At 36.1% G+C, this 27,289-nt stretch overlaps 1 protein-coding gene across 12 annotated transcripts in view; it reads right to left on the bottom strand.

The window, feature by feature from the left end:
• Positions 1 to 27,289, bottom strand: part of Scaf8 (SR-related CTD associated factor 8) — a 208,939-nt gene that overhangs the window by 179,371 nt on the left and 2,279 nt on the right. For 8 of the 12 annotated variants that reach the window (XR_015444072.1, XR_015444071.1, XR_015444070.1 and 5 more), the window contains one exon: positions 23,625 to 23,687. The exons of the other annotated variants lie outside the window; for them this stretch is intronic. Coding sequence is in view for 5 of the 8 variants with exons in the window: in XM_087193545.1 (XP_087049671.1) it covers positions 23,625 to 23,687 (63 nt within the window). In the remaining 3 variants the exon portion in view is untranslated. The remainder of the gene's footprint in view (positions 1 to 23,624; positions 23,688 to 27,289) is intronic. 12 annotated transcript variants of the gene reach the window in all.

Raw genomic sequence — 27,289 nt, forward strand, 5'->3', positions numbered from 1 at the left:
GAAGACTAAAGGAATTGAAAGACCAACAGAAGCTCTATTTGAGACAGCCCTAGCCTTTAATAAACGGATTAATGTATGTCAAAAAAAAAACCAAAAACTACTCTAGTTTTTCTAGGCTCCTTGGAACTTCCTGCACTACTGTTCAGACTTAACTCTACTTCCCAAACCTAAACCTATTCCCCTAGCATACCATGTGCTAATGTTACCTAATCTCAGGTGACAAAGCCCTTAGTTACACAAACTATATCCCTCTAACTTCAGTGAATGAAAGAAAGTCCTATTCCTGACCAGCCCCTTCATTTGGCCATCAAGGTATATTTTCCATAGAAAAATACAAAATAAAAAATTTCACTTTATATCCATTTTTTGTTTCCTCTCCCCTTCCTTATACACTGAAGAGTCCTGCTTAAATCTGTAAATTTTTTTTTTTTTTTGTAGTTTGTACCCAGGGCCTTTGCACTGAGGAGCCCCTCCTCCTTTTGGGGGGCAGTGTCTCTAAATTGCCTAAGCCTGGCTCAAACTGGCAGTTCTCTTGCTTCAGTCTTCCAGAGTGCAGGGATTACAGGATGCGTGCACTTATTCATTCATTTATTAGAAGTGTTGAGGATTGAACCCAAGGCCTTGCCCATGCTAGGCCAGCACTCTAGCACTGAGCTAAATCTCCACCCTTAATCTTATAAATTTTTAAATTTCTATACTATCACTTCGCAGGTATCACCATGGCAAATGTGTTTTGTTTTGTTTTGGTTTTTTCCCATTAAATTTATTGGTACATTTTGGGTATAAAACAGTTACATTCATCATTGGGATCTTGTACCTTTACATGAGTATCTTGGTTCTTATTTTTTTCCCCTTCCCTTGCCCTCCCTTCACCCCCTCCAACCTTCTTCCCTATTTGCAAAGACCTTGTTTCCATTTTTTTTCCTCTTTTCATATTTTTTCCTTTCCCTTTTTTCCCTTCCCCTACTCCTCCCAATTCCCCTGCTCTTTTAGACCTTTTCTTCCTGTTACACAATATGTTACACATCTTTTAAATTACAATATTAAGATCTAGGAGACATTACCACAGATTTCATAGAATTTAAAAGGACATAGAAAGCATATTTGAAAAATCATTTATGAAATAAATTTGACAACTTCTAAGAAGTACCTTGGAAGACAAATTAATGAAACTAACTCTGGAGGAAATATAAAATTTGAATAGCACCTATTAAAGAGAGTATATTCCTAGCTTGAAAACCTACCTATATGACAACAGCAGGCTCATAAACATTTTAACTGATAAATTATATCAAACAAAGCAGAAAAAAGAAGGAACACTTCTCCCCTCATTTTAGGAACTCAACATTGTGTTAATCCTAAAACTGGATAAAGATAATAGAAGAAAAAAGTATGAACAGAGATAGAAATTTGTTTAACAAAACAAACTATTAGAAGGCAGATCTGGCAGGATGTAGAAAGTGGTTTTAGTATAGGGATGGCAGTGTTGGGTCAGCATTGGAAGATCCACCCCCAAAAGTCATCATTTTAACAGAGGAAAGGAAAAAGCCATATGATCCTGTCACTAGTTGGAGAAAGAGTATTGGACTAAATTCTACAGCTGTTCATGGTAAAAGCTATTAGGAGACTAGAAGTAGAACAGAAACCTCTCAACAGATTAAAGACATGTACTCCATACTTCCAGCGAGAATGCCTTATATGAATGGAGAAGATACAATGCTTTCTCCTTAAGGTGGGAAACAAGGGCAGATATGCTTACTCTTTATCTGTTCATTAAACTTTGAAACCTAGTATCCACCAAAATAGTCTGGCAATAAAATGACACAACTAGGATAGGATTGGCACGGCAGAAGTAAAATCTTTATATGTAGATGAAATGCTCATCTATAGAGAAAATACTAAGAAATCTCTAGGAGCCCCTAGAACTTGTACTTGAATTTAGCAGGATTAGAAAACACCAAGTATATATAAAAATTCAGGTCTGTGTATACTTGCTATAAATGAAGAACTGGATATTGAAATTTAAAAGTTATGTAGGAGTACAAAGGACCTAGAAAAGTTAAAAACAAAAACAAAAACAGTGTTGGAAGATGTTTAGTACCTAATTTTAAGACTTCTTCTAAAGCTACAGATATCAAGGCAGTGTTGGGGTAAGGAAAGACATATAGATCATTTGAATAAAAAGAGAATCTACAAATAGAACCACACATATATGGTCCACTGAGTTTTGAAAGATTATTTAACATTAGCATTTTATAGAATATAAACTCAATTCAAGAGCAGAGGAAGAGGTAAGTGTTTTCATCAAATGGCACTAGAACACCTGGTATCCGTATATAAAAAATTAACCTCAACCCTTTTTTTCCATACATGAAAATAACTTGAAGGGATCTATGAACCTAAACAAGAAAGCCTAAAAGTATAAAACTTTAAGAAGAAATTGTAAGGGAAAATATTTATGAATTCAGGGTAGGCAAGAACTACCTAGGATACAAGAAACATGATGTATGAAAGAAAAAAATTGATAAATGGGATTCCATCAAAATTTAGAACTTTAAATGACATCATTAAAATGAAAAGTAGTCCTTAAACAGACCATATTTACAATGCATATAACCTATGACCAGAATGTATAAAGAATTCTTAGAGCTCATTAATAGACAACCCAATCAAAATGTAGACATAAGATGATAGCCAGTATAGCACAAGGAATGGTGTGCAATTCTAGAATCAGAAAAATACTAATCAGTACAATAGTAAGACTGAATTATACACTCATTAGGGAGATGAAGTCAAAAGTTTTAAAAGCCTTGCCATGACTTTTTCTTTTTGTTGGATTCTCCTCCTTTGCGTTTAATTTGTCACGCCCAATGGGTTCATTCTGCTGGGTTTCCTGGGGTTGTGATCCTCATTGTCTTTTCCTAGGGTATGGTCTAAAATTTTTTGGAGTGCCGGTTTGGTATTCATGAAGTTCCTGAGGTGCTCTTTGTCATGAAAGTATCTTATTTCTCCATCAATTTTGAAAGATAGTTTTGCAGGGTACATCAACCTGGGTTGGAGGCTGTTTTCTTTTAGGGCTTGAAATACCTCACTCCAAGCTCTTCTTGCCTTGAGTGTTTGCATTGAGAAGTCTGCTGTGATTCTGATGGACTTTCCTTTGTATGTGATTTGTTTCTTTTCTCTCACTGCTTGCAGAATTTTATTCTTCTGCTGGGTTTCTGGAATCTTAACAATTATATGCCTATGTGTAGATTTTTTTGATTAAGGCTAGCTGGAGTCCTATATGTCTCACTTATCTGTATGTCAAGTTCTTTTCCCCTCCTTGCGAGGTTTTCTGCCATCACTTCTGTGAACAGTTTTTTTATGTCATCTGCACTCTTTCCTCTTTCTTCACTGACTCCAATCAGTGTTATGATAATCTTCTTCGCATCATCTAGCAGCTGCTGGATTGATTTCTCCTGTTCCCTTACAATTTTAAAGCAATTTTTCTTTTCCTCCTCACTAATTGCAATCTTATCTTCTATATGTGAAATTCTATCCTCACATTGGTTCATTCTGCTGCACAGACTTTCGATGGAGTTTTTCATCTCTTGGAAATCTGTTTGTATCTGTTTTATGGATTCCATTTGTTTCCTATCTTGGGATTCCATCATGTTCCTCAGATCCTCTATTTTTTAATCTGTGTCCTCTCTAGATCTATTAATCATGTCTTGCACCATAAGCAAAATCATTGCTGTTATCTGAGTAATTATTTCTGATTTCATTTTTCCCAGATCCTCTTTTGTTGCCAGTTCAGAGAGTCCAGGTGGTTTAGTATCAGACTGTTCCATCTCGTTTCCCTTTGGGGTTGCTGTAGGTAACCCAGAAATCTGTTTTTGAGACTTGTTTACCTGTCTTCTCATTTCCTCGGGAGGGGGTGCTTCTGGTACCCACGTGGCTCACATTCTCTGCCCTAGGAGCTTGGGATGGCAGCGGGGGAGCTTCCTTCCAGGTGCTGGGACTGGCTCAGCCTCTCTGCCCTAGGAGCTTGGGATGGCAGTGGGGGAGCTTCCTTCTGGGTGCTGGGACTGGCTGAGCTTCTCTGCCCTAGGAGCCTGGGATGGCAGCAGGGGAGCTTCCTTCTGGGTGCTGGGACTGGCTCACCTTCTCTGCCCTAGGAGCCTGGGATGGAGGTGGGGAGCTTCCTTCCGGATGCTGGGAATGGCTCACCTTCTCTGCCCTAGGAGCCTGGGATGGCAGCGGGGGAGCTTCCTTCCGGGTGCTGGGACTGGCTCAACTTCTCTGCCCTAGGAGCCTGGGATGGCAGCGGGGGAGCTTCCTTCCAGGTACTGGGACCAGCTGAGCTTCTCTGCCACAAATGTGTTTTTAAATCTGAAAATTTCTTCCAGTCAAATAAATTTCTAATGACTTTAATTAAGATTTCAGAATTCTTAGCTGTGACTATTCCATCAAAAAACTTTACCAAAGTCTTTTAAAGACCAGTATTTATCAATTAGTCCACGGGTGAGCAAACTTTTTCAATAATGTGTGAGATAGTAAAGATCTTAAACTCTGTTATTATTTGGATATAGTTTGTCTCTTGCAAAGTTTCACATACTACAAGGCTGGTCCCTTGATTTGACCCAGTGAGGTCACTGGGGATGCTGCCCTCAGAAAAAAATAAGGTGCAGTATTTCTTCATACATCTTGGTAGTCCTCCCAAAGTGGTTGCTAAGAAAACCCGGGCCTGGCCCTACTCACCTACTCAGCTTTCTGGCTTCATGCCTCATCATGTGACTACTCGCTCCTACAAATGCTCCTAAAACTGTCACTCAAGCCAAGAGGATCCTCATCAGAACTAAGATCATGCAGTGCCAAACATGGTGGTACATGACTGTAATCCTAGCACTCCGGAGCCTGAGGTAGGCCTGGGCTACAGAGTGAGATCCTGTCTCGAAAAACAAAAACTTCTAAGCCCATGCAGGCAACATACCCTTGAACTTCCAAAACTGCAGCTTAATAAATTTCTTTTCTTCACACATAGGCTGCCTCAGGTTTGCTATAAAGACAAAAGGCTAAAGAGCACCATACTATTTCTATAACAAGCCCTAAGCTCTGTTCTTTGTAGCAGAACACTAACAGATAACTTGCATATGAATGGGCAACTGTGTTTCAACTGAACTTATTAATAAAAGCGAGTCAGCCACTGAATTTGAGCAACATTATCAATCCTAAAGATACACTTTTTTTTTTTTGATAAACAATGGACTCTCACATCCTGGTGGGCATTTTCGCGTCCTATTTACATATTGAATCTCCTCAGCCCAAATTTAACAACATGTTATTTCATGTTTACTACTTCAAGCAAAAATTGAATTTTGGTGCCTTTCCCAATTTGAGCAATATTAAATGAATTTCACTAGGACCTTGCAAGAGCCCAACAAAGAGCTTATTAGAGGTTTTATTCCAGAGAAATATCAACATCTTGCTCACGTGCAGGTTAGTCTATGCCTTTGAGGTTGTTGGCCCTCTGACCAATGGAATTAAGGGGAAGTGTAAAGCTAAAATAACTTGAGAGTAATCCAGTACAGTAGATTACTATACTGGACCAGGCTGACATAAGAACAACTGAAGTTAATCGGGTTAATGGAAGATTCATCTGCCTCTAGTTACCTATAGCAGATACCCAGGTAAACATCCAGATCTCAGCCGTACTGACTTACAACCAACTTGAGTTACAACCAGCCTTTGAGAGCTAATCGAGTTTGTAAGTCAAGGGTCCACTGTGTATCTTTCTCTACATGATTCTTTAAGGCTTTGAGTACAGATCAGGATTCTTTAAACATCCAAAGAAAACAAAAACTTCATTCCTACAAACAACACAATTTTGACACATTCAATCCAAGACACCAAGCTTTCTCTTTTCTTCCTCCTTGGTTAAGATAATAATAAAGGTCTTTTAAAGAAAAAAAGGGGGGGGGTATAAAAACTCACAATATAAAAGTACAGTGGGGAGAAGAATCAGCAGGTAAAAGATGTCATAAACTTCCAGAAAATGGAAATGGGATAAAAGGGTTGGTAAATGATAGAACAAGAAGAAAATGAAGAGCCATAGCACACAAAAAAAGAAGATACCATATAGTGAAGGTGGGAAACAATGTGTCATGAAGAATTCCAGAGTTTTACCATTCAAAAGCAAGGTATTAAAGAGGGGAGGAGCAGCAGAAGGAAACTAATGGTTCTCTACTATTACAGCAAGGTAGTAAATAATGTCTAAAGTTCAAGTAATAGCCGTATAAAAGTATCAGTGCCAGTAGAATAATTAAAGTGTTTAGAATTAAAATATTGGGAGCAGGGGTGAAGAACAGGCTTAGAATCAAGAGTTTTCAATAAAATCTCCTTTGTACTTTAAAAAATTACATGCCTGTTACTTGGAAAAATACAGTACTTACATTTTAGTATCAGTTTTGTTGTAACTCCACCTGCCAATATTGGCCCTCTGTGGTTCATTTCTTCTCTCCAAAGTTCTTATATTAAAACTCCAATCCCCAATGTGACTATGTTTGGAAATGGGGCCTCCTTAGAGGTAATTAAGGTCATAAGGGCAGACAGCCCTGGTCCAACATGCTTAGTGTCCTTTTAAGAAAAGATAACTGACAGAATGTATCTATCTCACTCTTGTACACTCTCCCCCCTTTCTTTTCTGTGTAAGGACATACAGAGAAGGTGGCTGTTCCTAAGCCAGGAAAAGTGTCTTCCCAGGAGCCCAATAGTCAACACCTAAATATCAGGGTGGCCAGCCAGAAGAACGGTTGAAAAAAATAAATTTTGCAAGATGTGATGACTCATGCCTGTAATCCCAGCACTGAGGAGGCTGAGGCAAGAGGACTGCCAAGAGTTCAAGGCCACCCAGGGCTATATACGGAGACCCTGTCTCAAAAGAAAACAAAACAGAAGGGGAAGAAAGGGAAGAGGGGAGGGGAGGGGCTTAAAAATAAATAAAAATGAAGCCAGAATTACATTTTTTAAAAGGCACTAACAAGAGCTAGAAATCCTCCCAGGCTAGAATTGAATTTTTTAAAGGTGTTAACAAAAGGGACTACAGATGTAGCTCAGTAGTAGTATACCATGTGCTTACTAGGTTCAATCTCTAGCATTGTTTTAAAGTGCTAACAAGTGTTATAGGTTAAAGTGCTACCAACTGTTTATATGCTTTATAACTAATTATCCTTTCCTATGGGCTATTTGCATTTTAATGAGTAACATTTTATATTACATTAAGCAGAATACCTTATTTTTAAGCATACCAAATGTGTAAGAACATTAGTTTTGAGTACTGTTTAAAAGGAAACTATTTTAGAATCTAGATTAATTTAAAACTGCATTATATCGCCGCCTGCTGCGCAAGTGCAAGGACCTGAGTTCGATCTCCGGTACCAAAAAAAACAAAAACAAAAACAAAAAACCCAAAAAGTGCATTATAATTTAAAACTTGTAATCAACTCTGCTCCACCCAAATAAAAATGTTATTTAAAGAACTACATTTAAGCCACAAAAATGTATTTGTATAGGTCCTTAATTCAACACATACATTTACACATCCTTTTCAAATCCTTGGAATACAGGTGGTCTACAGTATAAGCCAAGATGGATGGAATAAGTCAACTACAAACCCGCCTCAAATGACAACTGACAACCCCAGACTGAACACAAAAGACAACTACTGTACCTGAGGACTTAAAAACAACTGGCAAAGTGGAGGCTGATGTCAAACCTAACCACCAACCAGTGAAAGCATAGGGGACTGGGTAGAGGGAGGTAAATTTCATAGCTCCAGCAAAGTATGCTCAGCTTTGATCTCAGAGCTAGAAGAATCACAGTACACTGCAGCCAACACGAGGCAAAAACGAAAGAGTATTCCCAGGTAAAAGGAATACTCTCTTTTGTCAGGAACTAGAAAGTTCCTCTTCTGTTTCTCTCCTGGCCCTGGCAATGGTTTGAAGGCAGTCCCTGTTGCCACACTAGCATCTAAAACCCCCAAAAGAAGTCCAGAAGAACAAAGAAATGCAGCCACTATCATCCAAAGAAATAGGGATGAGGTTTCTATTTCCTTCTCTCATACCACTTCATTTTGAATGCTCAGCCTGGAGAGAAAATTAACTTTTTTGGCCAGGAAAAAGAGAAAAGAGAGCCCTGTGATCTAGAGTATATGGGAATCCAGGAGAGAGAAGATGCCCCAATATTGTGTGTAAACTAACTTAGATCCTGAGCTCATCCCGGAATTTTTTGCATGCAGCAGACAAACACTAACGCTATATGAACTAAAATTCATGTCAACCATTACCCAATTCCTAGAGTAACTCATGAAGTGGAACATATGCTGGACATAACTAAAGGGTAGAACAAATGCTTTCAAAATTGAATATAGGCTGGAACCACAGCAAAAAGGCAAGATACAACCTGCATCCTGGTATTAACCAAGTCCTTTCCCTAACACAAACAAACATTCTTCAGTGGATTTAAATAAAGCCTGACAACATACTGAATATGTCCAGTGTGCAAGTAAAACTTACTTAACATTCCAAAACACACACACACACGTGCGCGTGCACACACACACACACACACACACAACCCACCCCAGAGAAATTAGTCCACAGGGTAAAGCAAGACTTAAAAAAAGGCCAATCCCAAAATGACGACAACACTGGATTTAAAAACCTTAAAAAAGTAGTAAGTGTGCCCCATAAGGTAAATGGAAACACTCCTAAAATAATGCAAAAATAAGACTTTTAGGAAAAAAACAAACAAACAGAAAAAAGAACCAAATGGACATTTTAAAACTGAAAAATACAAAATCTGAAACGAGGTAGTATGGAGAAAAAGAGCCACATAATTTTTACTAGTGACTTACTGTAGTGAAAGGCTATCATGATTATTTATACAACATTATATATGATAATTTTTTAAAAATATAGCCTACTTGAAGAGAAAGAGATTCAGTAAGGTATAGTAAGATGTAGTTAGTGAGGCAACCATTATTAATGGAGGAGTAACAAATGTCTATTATGTTAAATCACAAATACATATGCAATAATTGTAACTTTATAAATATAAGAGCTAGGCCAGGCACGGTGGCACACGCCTGTAATCCCAGCACTCAGGTGGCTGAGTCAGGAGGGTCGCCATGAGTTTGAGGCCAGGCTGAACTACAAAGTGAGACTCTGTGTGCAAAAAAAAAAGCCCCCAATGGAAGGATGACAGCAGGAGCTAAGCACCAGGGAGCTCATCTCTGCTGAATTTATGCTTGGGAGCGTAGTAGTGCCATGCCTATAATCCCAGCCCTTGGGAGGGCAATGCAGGAGGATCACTGAGGGTTTAAGGCCAGCCTGGGCTACACAGTGAAACCCTGTCTCCAAAAAACAAAAAACAAACAAACAAACAAAAACTGCATATAATTTATTAAGCACAGGTAATTTTCTTAAAATTAAAAAGGGCCCTACCACATTTTTTTTTCTATTTCATGTATTCTTTCCATCTAGATGATTTTCAAACCATAATTTAGCCAACCCATTATATAAAACTTTTTCAGGATAACCCTCACCCAGTTAAAATAAAAAAGAACAGAACAAATAGAAAATAATAAAGTGTACTTTCCAATCCTGGATGACACTTCTCTTCCTATTGTATTTACATATGTAACTACTGCATTATGATACAAACAATTTATTGTAGATTGTGGTTAAAAAAGCCTATCTATGTATTTTTTGAAAGACATTAGTATATAGGTATCAGTAGAAGGTAGTATTAAAATTAATTACAAGGAAAAGAAAATATTCTCTGAATAATATTGCTTGCCAAAGGCGAAGTCTACAGTGTAATCTTTTTTTAAAGGAGATTAGCAAATATTCAGCTATGCAAAAGACATACTGGCACCAAACTGAGGTTTCTCTCCCTGTTGTTATCACAAGGAGAGAAAAATGGAATCACTTCCATACATAAAATCAAATTAGTCATCAATGGTGTATGCATGCATGAGCATGCACGGAGATTTCTGCCCCCACCCTCCTTTCACCCATCCACTTTGGAAAATTCTGACCTTATACACTATAAATCTTCAATAAATAGCAGCCAATAAAGAATGTTTTCATATCCTCCACAATTACACACTAGGTTTGCATAGGTTCTAAAGGTAATGAAATAACCAAAGATAAGCTACCAAAATTACCCAACTTTCTCATTAAATTTACTTGAACGCAGATCAACTTTACTTGTATATATGCAACGTCAAAACAATGGATAACAATATAAACTTCTTCCCCCAGAATTTCACTTTATATAGCTTTTCAATCTTGTCTTTATAACACTATGGTACTAATCATGGATATAAAGTTCAATGTAGCAGGACGAAATAATGCCCAATATAATTCGTAGTACTGTATAATAAAAGTCATCTTTTATATACAATTTTTAAGTTTGAATTAATAAGTTTTATCAAGGTTAAAATCAAATAAAGTAAAAAATTAGGGTGTACAAAACCAAATTCAATTGATTAGTAAATTTAAAGCTTAATGATGATTTAGGTGAAATCAAGCCAACAGTCATAGACTAGCTAATGAAGACAGGGACAATATTAAGCCCTTTAGAAAACAAAACACACACCCTCCCTGCAAATATCTAACAATCTTCTCGAGGTGGAAGGAAAAAAATCTTATACACACTTTTATTACTGTAGATTCTGAGTAACTGACTTACCATTATTTGCTGGCATTTTACTGATAATTCCAAAGGTGTCTAATATGCAATCACAGGTAACTGCAGACACTTATTTGAGTGTGCATATTAAACTCAACCATTAGTAAATAAACATCTTTTGTTATTCTCTAACACCCCAGTATTCATCTAATTTAAAAATTTGAGATTCTGGGAGGATGCAGACTTTGCCTCATAAAAACAGGAGCAAATGACATAAATTCAGTGCCAAAATAAAAGCACTACTGAAGGAAGGAGGTTATCTAGACTATACATAAAATATATATCCAGTAAGAAACAAGATTTTATGAAAAGCCGGGCATGGTGGCACACATCTGTTATCGCAGTACTTTGGGATGGTGAGGAAGCAGATCACAAGTTCAGGCCCACCTGGGCAACTTAGCAAAACCCTGTCTCAAAATAAAAGAGGGCTGAGGATGTATAGCTCCCCAGCTAAATCCCCAATACTGTCAAAAAAAAAAAAAAAAAAAAAGAATAAGGAGAATAAAGAAGGAAAAACAGGGAAGAGGAAAAAGGAGGAAAGAGGCGGGAGGAAAAAGGAGGAAAGAGGCGGGAGGAAAAGGAGGAGGGGGAAGAGGGGGAGGAGGAGAGGAGGAGGAAGAAAAGAAAAAAGATTTAATAAAGTAAATGAAAGTGAAATGGACTAAATGGGAAAAGAGCATTCCTATTACAGCTACAATTCTACTTCCACACTAATTTATATTTATAACACACCCATCAAAAATTTTTACAATGATTACAAAAATGCACAGTAGAAGTATCCCAGTGGGTATACATTAGAATCTGAACAGAACACCGTGCTTTCCTACTTGAAAATCACTAGTGTTTCAAAAGCAGTAAGACACCAGGACTGGAATATACAGTGCATAGCTTCCCATATAGTAAACATTCACATTTCATAACATCATGTACATGCAATATATATAAGCCAATTTATACAGACTACAACATTTATAGTCTTATACTGTCTTATAAAAAGCTTTAGGTGGGCATGGTGGCATTCTCCTGTAATTCACAAGGAGGCTGAGGGCAGGAGGATCACTGTGAGTTTGAGGCCAGCCTGAACTACACAGTGAAACCCTGTCTCAAAAAACCAACCAAAAAAAAAAAAAACCCACAAAACTTTATATATAAGCTCAAAACCCTACAGATGAAGAACAAGGAATCTGAAAGAATTTGAAAAGTATTAAGTGATTCCAGATAAAACTGTTGTTTGAAGAGATTAATCTAAGAAACAATCTAGTAACCTTGAAATATATAGGAACTAAAGAAAGAATATAGTAAATTAAAAACCAATAATATGATTTAACAAATCAAAGGAGAAATAATGTGAACATTAGCAAAAGTACTAATACTGAGAATTTTAAAGGACAGGAAGGATGCTTCATTTTTAAAATAAATCACTGGATTTTATGACTGGTGAGGTATGGATTAAAGAGAAGCATCTAGGGCCAGGGATTTAGCTCAGTGGTTCCACTGCCTGCCTCACAAACACAAGGTCCCGAATTTGATCCCCGGTGACCCCCTCCCCAAAAAGGCATCTAGAAATACCAAGCTTTTGAGTCTGGATACTTGGGAACATGATTTTAGTACTAACATAAACAGACATTTAAAAGTAAGTCATCAGTGAAAGAAAGATAAGTTTAGATTTGGGGTGACAGCAATATAAATTCAAGTACATACACAAAAAATACTCAGAAGCCAGGCACAATGGCACACACCTGTAATCCCAGAACTTGGGAGGCTAAATTCAAGGTCAGCCTAGGCTACAGAATGAGTTCAAGGTCAGCCTGAACTACACAGTGAAACCCTGACTCAAAACAAACAAAATTACATACAAGATATGGGACTGAATCCTAGCACAGAAAATAAAAACTGCAAGTCATACCTAAAGAGATACCAGTTAAAAGGATAAGGAATAAATACTAAAAATTAAATATCAGAAGAAGAATAAGTAAAACAAGAGCCTACTTACTTGTAGGGCTGTATAGAGTAAAATCATTTCAGAAATGAAAACAACCAATACAAATACTTAAAAAAGACAACCAGCTGCATGGCAAAAGAGAAAGATAGTAGTGTTACTTTTTAGATCTAAGAGACTCTGTTAATTATTAAGCACTATCACAACTGTTGAGTTACTTTACCCTCAACATGGCTAAGATTGATAATGTTCTCATTTACACATGTATGAACTTCAAGTAAGTGACAAATTCAAACTGTTAGAGAACCAAGTTGAGTAAGTCATAGAACCATGTCTCTAATTCAGTTTTTCTGGCCACCTAGGTGTTCAGATGTGATCTAGTCTCCATAAACAAAACAAAGAAGTTCACCAGCTAGCAACCATGTAAACATACACAGCTACAGTAAGCAACCCAACAGAGTAAAGGACTATGGAGACCTATTATCCAATAGCCTCAATTTAGTAACAAAGTAGGCCTTAATCAAAAGATGAACGATAACTCTTAAGAGTCTACTGATCAAATAATGACCAGATAAATCCTACTTAAAAATAAATTTTATGCAATCCTCAATAAGGCTTAAGGGCTTCAAATTCTGAACAAGGAAGGTCCCTTTCTCTAAAAACATTAATTAATATTAAAATAGACTGATTCCACCCTTCTCCCAAAAGCTAAGATTCATGCTGTTTTGGACTTGGAGAAAGTATTACAAAAGTAATATGGCAATAAATGCTCAGTGTAAAAACCTGAAACTATTAGAAGCTCTCATTCACTGCACCCCATATATCTATTGCTCACTTTAGAAATAACTATTGTGAAAAGGCTAATAATCACATTCCAGAATCTTCCATATGTATCTATATATGAATACTCTAAACATATTTACCTGTGTATAGCTATGAAAGACATTTTATACATCCTAGTGAAAAATTATTATTACTGTTTAAGCCTGGTTTTCTTAAAAGCCTGTCGCAAAACAATGAAACTGTGAGGCTGTCTGAAAAAAAAACAAAACCAAACAAATGCAAACCCCCTAAATAAATTCTTGTTAATTATGGCTAATAATTAGTCCAACATACATTAGAGACTGTATTTTGTTACTATCTTGTTCAACTATTTCTCCATCTCTGGAAAATATGCAGAATATAACCTAGCATATTCTTTTAACTCATAATTTAACCACTATTAAAGTATGCTATAGTATGAAGATATTTTTCATGGCAACAACCATTATCCATAACACTATGTATTCCCAAGTTGCAGCTATTTTTTACACTTAACATTCCTACAGAAACATTTTTATAGAAAACTAAAAACACTAAAGCTAGTACCCCTTAGCACTCCAAATATTTTACAAAATTATTCAGTTTTTAAGTATTCAAATAAACTGAATATTCAAATCAAGTCTGAGAGATGGTCACAGATAGTGTTATTATCTAAACTTTTTAATGAGTAAACTGAAGCTAAGAAAAAGTTGAAAGACTTATTCATAGGATTAATTTTTAAGAGTTCCTAAAAGACATCTTGTCTAATCCCACTTTATAAACGATGAAACCACCATCCTCTTCCTTGTGGCTAGTTGTTATCTGTCACATCTTTCTTTGACTATAACCTTATGAATTTAGTAGACTTTTCATGCTTTAAAACAAAGGTCTCCAACTAGGCCACAGCAAAGGAGGTGATAAGCAAGCAAGTCAAGGTTCATTTGTATTTATAGCTGGCCCTGTAGCCTGCCTTAGCACCTGAGCTCTGATTCTGTCAGATCAGCAGCTGTATTGGACTCTCACAGGAGCTCAAACCTGTGAACTGTGTACATGATGGATTGAAGGTTCCAGATTGAGTGCTCCTTTTGGAAATCCAATGCCAGATGATCTGAGGTGGAGCTGAGGGAGGGATGCTAGTGCTGAAGAGCAGCTGCATCTTCTGACTAATATTAGCAAAGAGATTTGACTGCACAGAGACCATAAGTCAATTGCTCACAGACTCTTATCAAAACCCTATCAATAGGGCTGGGGATTTAGCTCAGCAGTGCTGCACCTGCCTGGCAAGCTCAAGGTCCTGAGTTCAATTCCTGATCCCAGAAGGGAAAAAAAGCCCCTATCATTGATGACTGGCAAGTGACAACTAAGCTACATCTAGTGGCAGGCTTTACTATATAGTGCCAAGTGAGTTGATGTACTTCATTTGTACAGCTGAATCTGGTGCAGGCTTTAAGTCAGAACCTGACATATTTTAGTCCGTGCATGGCCTGCCCACATTGCATTTATCACTTCCATCTGCACCTCATTCCCTCACTGCCCACTTGTCTCAGTCACAGTTTTGGAAAGGCCACAAGCTAACTTTAGCCAAAACCTAAAAAAAAAAAAAAAAAAAAAAAAAAAAAATCACTGGAGAGCTTCTTTGAAAAAAGGGAGACAGACCCAATGATGAGACTTGTACAAGACTCTAAGACTGCCAAAAAAAAAAGAAACCTGCACTTAAAAGCAAATACTAGGAGGGTCAGGATGTAGCACAGTGGCACGCATCTGCCTCACAAGTGCAAAGTCCCAAGTTCGATCCCTGGTACTGAGAGAAAAAAAAAATACTAAGCATACTACTTAAATTATGTCACAAGAGATTCACATTCTCCAAGCCAGCTGTGTAAAATATGTGGCAACCACTATCCAACGTTGTCATGAAATCTTCAAAACTGCTTTGCCACTTGGAGACCAAATATAGTACCCCGCATTAAAAGACAAGCCTTTGGAATCTTCCAAAAGAAAAATACATGTACACAAAGAACAGAACCAATTACTGAAGGCTACCATTTCACCAAATGTGTGTGCACTGAGAACATCATTCTTAGTAGCTAACCACATTACTAAAGCTCACACACTCTTTAGTATTGGTAAACACCTGATCTTGCCATCCGCTAAGGACATCTTAGGTGAAGCTGCAGTTTAAGAGGTGGTATGTGTTCCTCTTTTGGCTAGCATCATAACAAATGGATTGTTGAAATAGCGGAGGATACTGAGGCACAACTGTTGAGAGGATTAATGAGTCACCATGTCACAAAAACCAAGCTGACAAGTCTATCATATTGACAAGGGAACAATGCTTGTTTTCGTGCAGTGTTTTTCAGGAGGATGTACATGTGGATATGGTAAAGTATGTGTACTTTCGCTGCCAACCAACACCACTGCTGCAGAACTGTTCAAGTTTTTGAATGATTATATAGCAAGAAAACCAAATTGGTCATTTTATATTGGTATATACAAGGACACACTGGATGCCATGATTAGATGGCTTTCTGGTTTCCCTACTTGGGTTAGAGACCACTTGTGAATGCGAGTCTATGCACTGTATCATTCATAAGCAAAATGCTAGCTAGCCAAAAAATATTACCTGAGAAACATTTCTGCAGGATGTGGTTAAAATTACCAAAGTGTATGGCCTTAATTCATGTCTGTGCAATTCTGTCAAGAGATGGCCCCAAATATTACACAGAAGTGAGATGGCTTTCGAAAGGCAGATCACTGGCCAGTTTTTGAGTTACAAGAACTGCTCCAGAGATATCTGCTCATTGAACACAATCTGTTACTTCAGCTGAGAATGACAACTGTGTTTTAGTTGGCTAATAAAGTAGCTGCATTCAAAGCTAAACTGAAATTATGGGGCAACAAGTAAACAATGGGATTTTCGACATGTTTTAAACATTACCAGAGATTTTAAAAGAGACTAAAACAGGGCTCTCTTTCTCCCAGCTGGTGGATGATCACTTATCTCAGCTTTCACAAATTTGAGCAATACTTCCCAATCACAAAAAAAAAGAGCCCTGACTGGGAAGTAATGGATCCACAACACCTCTGTAAATAAGCCAAGTGACTCAACTTTCTCTATGCTAGAAGAGCATCAACTGATTGAGATTACAAATGATGGTGGCCTAAATGTGTGTTTGAGACTACTTCAAATCTCCCTACACTGGGGATTAAAGTCAAGGTGGAATAGCCTAAGGTAGCCACAAAAGCACTCAAAACCTTGCTTCCATTTCCAACATCTTATCTTTGTGAAACCAAGTTTTCCACAGTGACAATAACCAAAACAAGATAATGGAACAGATTGGACATAACACACTTTGGGTATCACCGTCCCCCACTATCCTCAGATGGGACCATCTAGTTGTAAGAAAACAAGTTCAGGGCTCCTACTGATTCTGCATTATGACAACTTTTAATTATTTCATTATACATTACAATGTAATAATAATGGAAATAAAGTGCACGATAATCTTAATGTGCACGAATCATCCTGAAACCACCCCTTACCCCCATTTATGGAAAAACTGTCTTCCACAAAACTGTCCCTGGTGCCAGAAAGACTGGGGACTGCTGCTTTAAAACACTGACAGCATTCCAAACAATACAGTGGTACCTTGGTACTCATCATTAATTGGTTCCAGGAGATGTGACGAGTACCAAAATCAATGAGTACCAAACAAATATTTTGGCTGGAAAGGACAGTGAGTCACAAGGTAATAATACTGACAGGTAAACTGCATATCAAGTACCAAGCAAATGATGAGTACTGAGACAAAATTTGCATGTCAAAACACATCAAGTTCCAAATTCTACACCAAGGTATGACTGTAGTTTTCAAAACTCTCAAGGCAAGTACTGCAGATACAAAGAAGTCACCATTAGTAAAAAGTAAAAACTAGAAATATGCCAAAGGTACACAATGATAAGTGTAACTGCCCTCCTCTCCTCCAAGAGCTTTATACACAGGCTCAGATGCTTTTTAAGTTTTCTGTAGAGGATGAGATGCTGGAAAACTACTAACTAGGTGTTATTGTGCACATTTCCTTGCCAAGGAAGGCACATTTTTTCCCATGGCACCTTATTTTATGAGCAGAAAAGTAGCAGCACAGTATTCCTTATTCTGCCCCAGAGTTAGCATGAAATGATATAACCATCTACTAAGAACCAATTCCCACTCCACCTCTATCTACCCCCAACAAATATAAACACTACCAAAATCACATTTTGAAAAATTCACCGAAAAACAAAATAAAACAGGGAACTGAGGTACAAAGGATATAAATTCACTCTAATTTGGTCACTATGTGTCTCTAATAACTTTGATTCTGAACAAGTTTCATTACTTCTGAGTCCTGATTCCTCGTCTGCAAAATGACATAAGGCTTTCAGGTCGAAAACTTTTAAGTTTTAGAAATTAAGTTTAAACACAGAAATTAACAAGGAACTCAATTACAAAACCATAAACTTTGGTTATGTCTGTAGCTACAAATGCATAACATGACTATGATAGTCTTTAGCTGCCATATTCTAAAATCAAAGAGAAATTATTCCCCATAACAGAAAACAAAACATGCAACAAATACGTACACACATGCACATATATGAAAATAGCTCCTTCAGCTTAAATTTTCCCTATGATTCAAAAAATCCACCTTTCTTTAATTTCAACTCTTCCCATCCTTTGTCAACATCAAAACAAGATGATACGAATGTTACATTCTCTTGTTTTTAATTTGGTAAAAAGTACTAATACTGAAATGGCTAAAATATTAAATAGAAAAAAAATCATTTATAAAGCTTCTTCATAACAAATCTCCCACAACGGTATAGTTAGAAGTATTCAAATAAACATAGATATAAAAAAATTACATCTAATGATATAGTCATTAAATTCACAATTTCATGTTCACAATAAATTGGTTACTATGTAGTTAAGGTAAAGAACTACATGACTAAGAAAGCAAGAAAGTGCTAAATGATGAGTAGGCCTAATGTTAAGAAATTCTAATAAATCCTCAAATAAAATTTAAATCCTTAATTTTCTTCACTCACCATTCAACTTACTAAAGATTTAATCATACACAAGAACAACTGGTTGTGCAAGTAGAATTTAAAATCAAGCATTTCTCATGAAGTCACTTTTAAATATCTTTATACTCTCAAACCCAATATGAGAGGATGAAAACATCAAGGAGAGGAGTGGACAGGATGAAAGAAACCACCTAACCAACCACCCAACTTGAGGAAGATTCTAAAAGAGTTTGCTCTAAGCCTACTTTAATTGTGCCTTCCTGTAAAGCTTCACTTCTAACCTCTTCTCTCCAGATGCCTGACTCATATATCCACCTTGATGTTCCAGACACCAAATACTAAACAGGTACAAAACTACTATATTCAACAAAGCAATAACAATTATGGTCTTTGGTTGGTTGAGGTACAGGTGATTTTAATCATTCTAGTGAGGACCTTTCTTTTATTCTTGATATGGGGTAAATCATCTCCCATTCACCCTAATATCCAACACTATCTGCTCAACCTTCTTGCTCACCCAGAGTTGTCTATGTTGCCAACAGGTAACATATATCATTATATTCACCTAGTTGCTTAAGCCAAATACATTTTGTCAGCCCAAATATTACTACATATAGAAAAAGTTTGCTGACCCCTGTAATGAAGATTCCATTCCCAAGGGAATGAATGAAATATTCTCTATCCATTTTCTCTCATCTTACCAATACAATCTGCACTAAAAGCTGATCCTTCACCTAAGTCCTTCTCCACATCTAACCCTCTGAATTTTGAAATATTATTGACTTGAAGAATATTAACCTGTTTTGCTTTTTACTAAAGCATCAGTGATTATGATATTGAAGCTAGAAAAAAGGTTAAAGCTAATGTATCTTTAGTAACTCACACACACACACACACAAAGGATGAAACAGAAAAAAATCAAAATGCAATACAAAAAAAAAAAGCTAAAACTAATATTTCAAATGAAGAGCACAACCACCTAAAAGGAAGAAAAAAACCCTCACATAATCTTTATACACAGTAGTTTAACTACTAAACAAAAATAAATTATAAACAAATATCAGATTCTAGTCAAGATTTGTTTTTAGACATATGCTTTAGCAATTTTGGAAATACTTTCTGTGTAGGACTGAGCAAATAATTTATGACAGATAACAGAAGCTAGGCTTCTTGCTGTAGAGAAAGGAATTATAGATTTGGACAACGGCAAGGCTAGAATGAACCCTATGCTGCCGGACTGGAATTGGACAGCTCATTATGAACTCATGGCTTTTTTAGACAAATAAAGATAAATATGTATGTGTATAAAATTTTATAGCTTCTATTGATAAGAGAAGAAATTAGATTTTTTGGATAAATAACCAATCAGGACTAAGTTGGAATACCTTACTAGACAAGAAAATAAGGGAATATTCAAAGAGTAATCAGTATTCATCAAAAGGACATAGGAGCCAATTTAAAGGAGCTCTGATTGGTTAAAACTGAGAATAGAAGTATCCAAAAAATTACTAAAAAAGAATCCAAGAGTTCACAGTAGATAAAAGTTAACATCCCTATTAATGGGCTAAATGGACATTAAATATTTCCTGATATTGTACAATGAAAAAGACATATCACTTTTAGAGTATTCCTGCCAAAAATGCATGACCTAAACCTAATCATGAATAAACAGCATTCAAATTAATACTGAAGGAATTCTAAAAACTGGCCTACTTTCATCAGATACCTCAAACGTTATTAAAGAGTAACAAACTGTTCCAGACCTAAGAACACAAATGAATGTTAAAGTGTGATATAAGATTTATTAACAGCTGGGTGTGGTGGCGTATGCCTGTAATCCCAGCACTCAAGAGGCCGAGGCAGGAGGATTGCTGTGAGTTTGAGGCAGGCCTGAGCTACATGGTGAGTTCAAGACCAGCCTGAACTACATAGTAAGAACATGTCTCAAAAAACAAAACAAAACAGATTTAAGGACAGTACTGTTACAATTAATTAAATTTGAAAAAAATCTTCACACAACATAATATCAATATTATTCTCTCAAATTTGATTTCTATGGTTAAATAAAAGAATATATTTTTTAAAGAAAATGTACACAGCTATTTAGGGGTAAAGTGCACCAGGAGTTGAAATGTATCTCATAAGATTCAGAAAAAAAAAGTGTCTTCATGTGTATGTGGAGAAAGAGAATGAGAAAGCAAAGAGAGTTAACATGAGGTAGAGAAATCTGGATAAAATGCATACAAAACTTCTTTCTTCTGTAATTTCTGTGACATTATAAGGTTTGAAAAAAATGAAAAAATATTTAACATATTTGGACATGATGAAAGTAAAAAGAAGAAAAATTAAGTGATGGTTCTCCTTTACCCAGAAAAGTAAGAAAAATATCTGCACCAGAGACTGAGAACTGAGTCTTTCGACTCCCTGCTCTAATATCTATAAAACTATTTCTTTGGTAAAATCACAAACAATAGTGGGTCTTAATTTCCTTGTTTGTGAAGTAGGATAGTACCTATCCAATCTTTCTTACAAAGTTATCCTGAAGATTTAATGGAACACGCTGATGTGGGAAAAAAGCGGAAGTACTACATAAAACACCACATAGATAGCCCTCCTTATCTGTGAGTTCTGCATCCATGAATTCAACCAACCACAATTCAAAAATATTCAAGAAAAAAATTGTGTTTGCAATGAATATGTACTCTCTTATCATTATTCCTTAAATGATACAGAATACTACTTATTTACATGGCATTTGTAGTGTTAGGTATCATTAAGAAATCTAAAATTGATTTAAAGTATATGGAAGGATTTTGAGACTAGCATGGAATTTTATATAAGGAACTTGAATATCTAAGGATTTGGGTATCTACAAGTGAGGGCAGGGTGTTGTCCTGGAACAATTCTCCTCAAACACCCAGGGATGGCTGTATTATACTCATTCCTTTTAAACAAATGTTGGTGAATTAAAAGCGCTTCAAAAATCCAAAATATTTTTCCAGCATAGTAAATAGGTGTTAAATAAACTAGACATCTGTGGTATCAGATGCTTTAGTTTGTAAAAACTTATTTAAGATTCATCTGAGAGAAAGAAAGATTAAAAAAAAATTCATTTATTCCATGGCTGGGGTTATAGTATAGCTCAGTGGTAGAGTGTATAAATGCCATGTCCAAGGACCTGGATTCAACCCCTAGCACCAAAGCAAACCCTTTTACTCCATAGGACCTTTACCCATATATTTCAAATATCCTGATAAATTCAAACAGCAATTTTTCATAAAAATTTATAGTGTTAAAACATTAAATTTTTTAAAACCACCAAGTACAATCTGGTCAACTTGTGAGATGCTGTGACCAAGTATCACTATATAGTGATATGTAAGTTATTTCCCAAGTTCTACCTATAAAAGTATAAGACCCAAACTGTTTTGTCCTTTCTTCATAAAGGACCAAAATAAGCCCAAAGGAATCAGACCAAATTCAGAAAATAGACACCTTTTTTTCATGTACTTAAATCGAGGAAAAGTTTTAAAAATAAAAACATTAACTTACTCTTCTAACTTCACAGAATTTTGGTTACCACTCAAAAGTACACAGGGAGACTATAATATTGCTAAAAAAAAAATCCTTAAAGGTATGTTTAAGAAACGGTAAAGATTTAAACTATCATATGGATTTAAGTGACAAAATTTGGTACGGAATAAAATGTAATGGTACTAGTGTTATCTTCCCATTGTGGATCAGATCCTTGTTTAAACATACCTGCCTACTCATTTCTATTTTGAGTAGCAGATGAGCGAGATAGCTCTGAGAGCTGAAGTACTAAGAATGGTCAGGCAGAAAGAACTGCTATCAACCAGTCTGTATTAAACAAGCAACCCTGAAGTCAGTATGCCTCCCCTGCCTCACCAGCTCTGCAGCAAGCTCACCAGACACAATGCTGATGAGGCAAAAGGAAAAGGATCACAAAAACAAGTTCCAAGGTAGTAATGTTTTTGCTTTTCTAGTTTGTACTGTAAAGACGGAAAAATGCCTTGCAAAAATTTAAACAAATAATTCAATGAAAGAATGAAATCCTAGTTCTTTCAAGTCAACTTATATAAATTACATTAAGTTGGACGGGGGTGTGGCTCAGTGGTATAATGCTTACTAGCCAAGTGAGAGGCCAAATTCAATCCCCATACCAGAAAGAAAAAAATTAAGTTGAACCATTTTAAAAACAAATTTTGTAAAAACATGAACAATACTCATAACTATCTTTAGAATACACCTATTTCTCCTTTTCACTAAAAGAGGTAATGTCAAAATTCCTGAGGTATTTCTTAACCTATGGTAGGATCTGTAATACATTTAAATAGTCTTTCCTGAGTATAAAATATGGTTTTATCAGAAATTCTCATAAAACAATTACAAAGATAAATGAATAAAATCAAAATCAGAGTAAATGCACTGTTTGCCATCAAATTTGAGATAAAATTAATTCATATAAGAAATCACAGGCTTCAGAAACATTTCTCACCAGCATTTACTTCCCATAACCAAAGTATCTCTACCACAATCTGCTCCTCTATAATTAGAAAATCTAAAATTTGATTTAGTCTGTCTCTCCATTCCTATAACCTGTCAATTTGCCATCTTATAGTCTGAAAAACTTCCTCAAAACATAAGATGGATGTTATTTCCAAATATCAAATTAAGAGGTGTTCAATTTGCTCATATTAAATGTTACATTTCTTTTTTAAAAAATACAATAAAATTATATGGAGCAGAATGTACATTGCAGATTTTTAAAACAAATTTTGTAAAAACAATAACCAAATGCTCATAATTGTCTCATAACAAACAGTTTACATATGACTTATGCTCACTGTTAAGCCTAACAACTCCCCACTCCTTTTGGCAAGAAATTCCAAAATTCCTCAGAAATTCAACATACTCCCTACATGTTCTAAGATTACTCATATGTTCTGACAAACTCCATTCTGCTTCCAAAGTACTACTCATATAATCAACACATCATTTCACTACCAATTTAAACCTAACAGTTTTCAAAGGGCCTGCCTTATGTGAGTTATAATCATCTTACTATGCTTCTTGTGTCCATGCTGCTGGAAAAGCAGTCTGTACAAGCAGGAGTAGATGCACAATCCTGAGAGAGAGGAGTAGAGAAAGATGTTGAGAAAACAAAACCAGATAAAATGAGCTCACTTAAGAATTCAGGAGCTCAACCCTTGTTCAAGGTTGATTACATTCTCATACCCTTTTGAGTTAAGAGGTTGTCCAAAATAACAGCAAAACTGGCCATAGAAAGAGGTATCTGAAATTACATACATAAGTGGTAGTATCATTACTAATTCTAAGCTACTTATACCCTTCTAGAAAAGAAGCAAACTCTATACTAATCTAGAATAACTGAATGCTATATATGTGGATTTAAATCTTGCCAAAGAAGTTTTATATTTAATCTTGAATGATTAAGACTGTAACACTCTCAAATTGTACAGAGTTTCAAAATCATTATGCCAATCTCAACTGCCGGATGGTCTAAATATTTTTAATGTGGGTAAGAAAAAAACCTTTTACTATGTAATCATTTTAAACAATGAAGCAAAAATGGATTTGAAAATAGAGCATAATTACTATGTAAACATAAAACTTTGGACAGATTTAACAGGTATCTTCAATGAGTAAGTCCTCACTTCTCCTCTCCACCCCACAGTTAAACGAAAATTATATGCAGATCAGAGTTCTAATTTGAAGTTTTCCACCTATACTCCTACAATGATATAAAAATAACCTTTAAAGTAGTGCTTAGGCATATTAAGTTCTTAAAAAATTAACTTTGTATTGAATTAGTCAAAGAATCTTCCTACTAACATGGAACCTAAATATGAAATCAAACTAGTCATGTATTTTAAAACTAAATGTTCAGAAATGGTAACTACTTTGGCCAAGGTCATTTAGTTAACTAGTATGCCATCTATTTAAGAAACAAGGATTCAAAAAATCCTCATTTGACATATACACTAAGTACCAAGGATATTAAGCAATGAAGATATATGATTCCTATTCCCATAGAATTTATAGTCTGGGAATAAACACTATTACCATACACTTAAAATTACAGTAATCACTCGAAAAAAAGCACAATTAAGATTAGGGTTAGGGTTTAACATGGGACCCAAATCACCCACGATCACTTTGCTCTCCAAGGGGCTTTTGGTAATGCCTAGGGTATTTGTGATTGTCACAAATGGGGAAGGTGCTAGTGTTATCTGGTGGGTACAAGCCAGGGATGCAGCTAACCATCCTACACTGTGCAATACCACTCTATACAGCAAATAGTTATCCAGCCTAAAACACCAATAGTGCCAAGGTTTAAGAAGCCCCTACCTAAGCTCCTGGGGCAGGGAGGAGTTAGTGAAGGATTCCTTCTTTCACAATACTAAGTATGCTGTATCTTTAAAAAATTTTCAAGGAGACAGGAACAAAAATATGACCTGAAGGAACCAGAACTCCCACTAAAAAGCAGAAAAGAAAAAGAGATTCCTTGGATCATAAAAACCAAAGAAAAATACCGTTTTTATGGCTACTTCACATAAATTCCCTTCTCAGAACCACAAAGGTAAAATATACAAACTAAAAAATTTTATACTTTTATTATCCTCTTTATTTTCCACTTTTCTCTACCAATCCATAACTATTACTAGATTTTAGAGGAAAGGTTACAAAAAGTCCTATAATTTGACAAAATGTCCACTGTGGAAATGAAGTTAAATGGAATGTGATTTTGCTTTGAGGACTGCAAAATTTACTGGCTATTAACAGTGAGTCTGGGGGCTGAGGATTTAGCTCAGTGGTTCCGCCACCTGCCTCGCAAGTGCAAGGTCCCAAGTTCCATCCTCGGTACCAAAAAAAAAAAAAGGTGAGTCTGGGGTCCAGGGATTTAGCTCAGTGGTGTCTCGCCTGCCTCCCAAGCACAAGGTCCTAAGTTCGATCCCCAGTACAAAAAAAAAAAGGAGACTGGCAAGTTTGTTTCCTAGAACAGTTTAAAAAACTGTATGACTAACCAGGGATACTAAAGACAACCACCAGAAACTAAGAATGATAAGAAGTAACAGAATCCTTTCAGAATTTGTGAGCCACAGTAAATCCAAAAATTAAATTTTCTAACACATCTCAAACCTACAGATCCAATCCTACGTTTTCCTACTCAGTCTATTCAGGAGAGCAAAAGAAATGGGCCATGGAAAAACTAGATGCAAATAACTATACAAGAACCTTTAAAAACTGATCACTAATTGATATATGGTTATGTTGAAGACTTATTAATTATTTGAAATGTGAAAACAATACTGGCACTGTATTTTAAATCCTTAAAAATTAAAAGAAGCCAATACACAATAATCACTTTTTGTTACTTTGACTAAGCATAATTATTGCTAACAGGCTTACATTTTTCATATACAGGATTACTTCAAGAATTCTTATGTTTCAAAATGCCTTCTCTAAATAAGTAGAAATTGTTTAAAGGTCAGGTATTTCCACCCCCCTTCCCCTTTGTCAAGAAAAAGAAAAAAGAGGCAAGGTTAGGTGGAGGAAGGGAGACCCTACCAGAATGACCTTCAGAGTTGGTCATCCTTAAGTACAGAATATACTGCATTCCAGCAATCAACTCCATGCTAAGTGGTCCACATATTTAAGCACTCCAGTATGAGATCATTTTCACTAGGTGAGAACTCTAAATAATTAGAAGAAAATGCTACCCTACATATCAGAGCAGCAATAACTACAATACCTCGTACAGTAATCATAACTCTATGGTTAACTGTCCAGGTCAAGCACTGCATGTTCCAATCTGGATAAGCTTTCCAACATTTCAGAAGACAATGATGATCATGCAATTAACACTTTCAACACAGTGACGATGCTTGAATGGAAATCAGCTTCCACACAAATTAGCAAGGTGGGCAGTTAAAAATCAACTCTTGGAACCTGGCATAGTGGCACATGCCTGTAAATCCCAGCACTATAGGAGGCTGAGGCTAGAGAACAAGTTTAAGCTCAGCCTGGGGAATTTAGCAAGACTCTGCCTCAAAATTTAAAGAAAAAAGAGAAGGAATGTGATTCCTAGGAATGTGTCCTAGAGGAGAAAAAAGTAAAGGCCTAGATCCCATTCAATTACTATTCAATGAGAGGATCTTACCATACATATCATTCCTGCACAATCAGAGGATCCTCTAATTTTTTTTTTTTGGTACCGGGGATCAAATTCGGGTCCTTGCGCTTGCGCAGCAGGCGGATCTAACATAATACTTAACACAAGAATGAGAGGCCAGAGAACCCCTCGGAGAAATTAGGATGGAGGGGGAGGTATTGTAACAATGACTCATACATATCCTATAAAAGGTCAGTAGTTTTCACAGACTGAAAATCACATTTTGCATATTTTAAAAAATCTATTGGCTTAAATATCTCTTGGCATGTGCATATTTTCAGGTCAATGTTCCCTGCTAAATTAAAAAATGGGAGTAGAGGAGTTCTGTCTTGGAAAACCTAAAATTAGAAAGTCATAAAAACTAAGCATTTCACACTTTAAAGAATAAAAATACCTATGGACAAATATTAATAATTCTTAAGAGTTAAACTTCAATGCCTTATAGATGTTCTAAAGACACCTTAATTTAGCAAAGTTTTGGACAATTGAGACCAAGAATAAATGCTTTTAAAAGCCAAACTCACTGAGGTAAA

Source organism: Heterocephalus glaber, unplaced genomic scaffold, assembly GCF_053883595.1.
Source record: "Heterocephalus glaber isolate CG9 unplaced genomic scaffold, H.glaber_assembly_v1.0 deba00001593, whole genome shotgun sequence".
NCBI lineage: Eukaryota > Metazoa > Chordata > Mammalia > Rodentia > Bathyergidae > Heterocephalus > Heterocephalus glaber.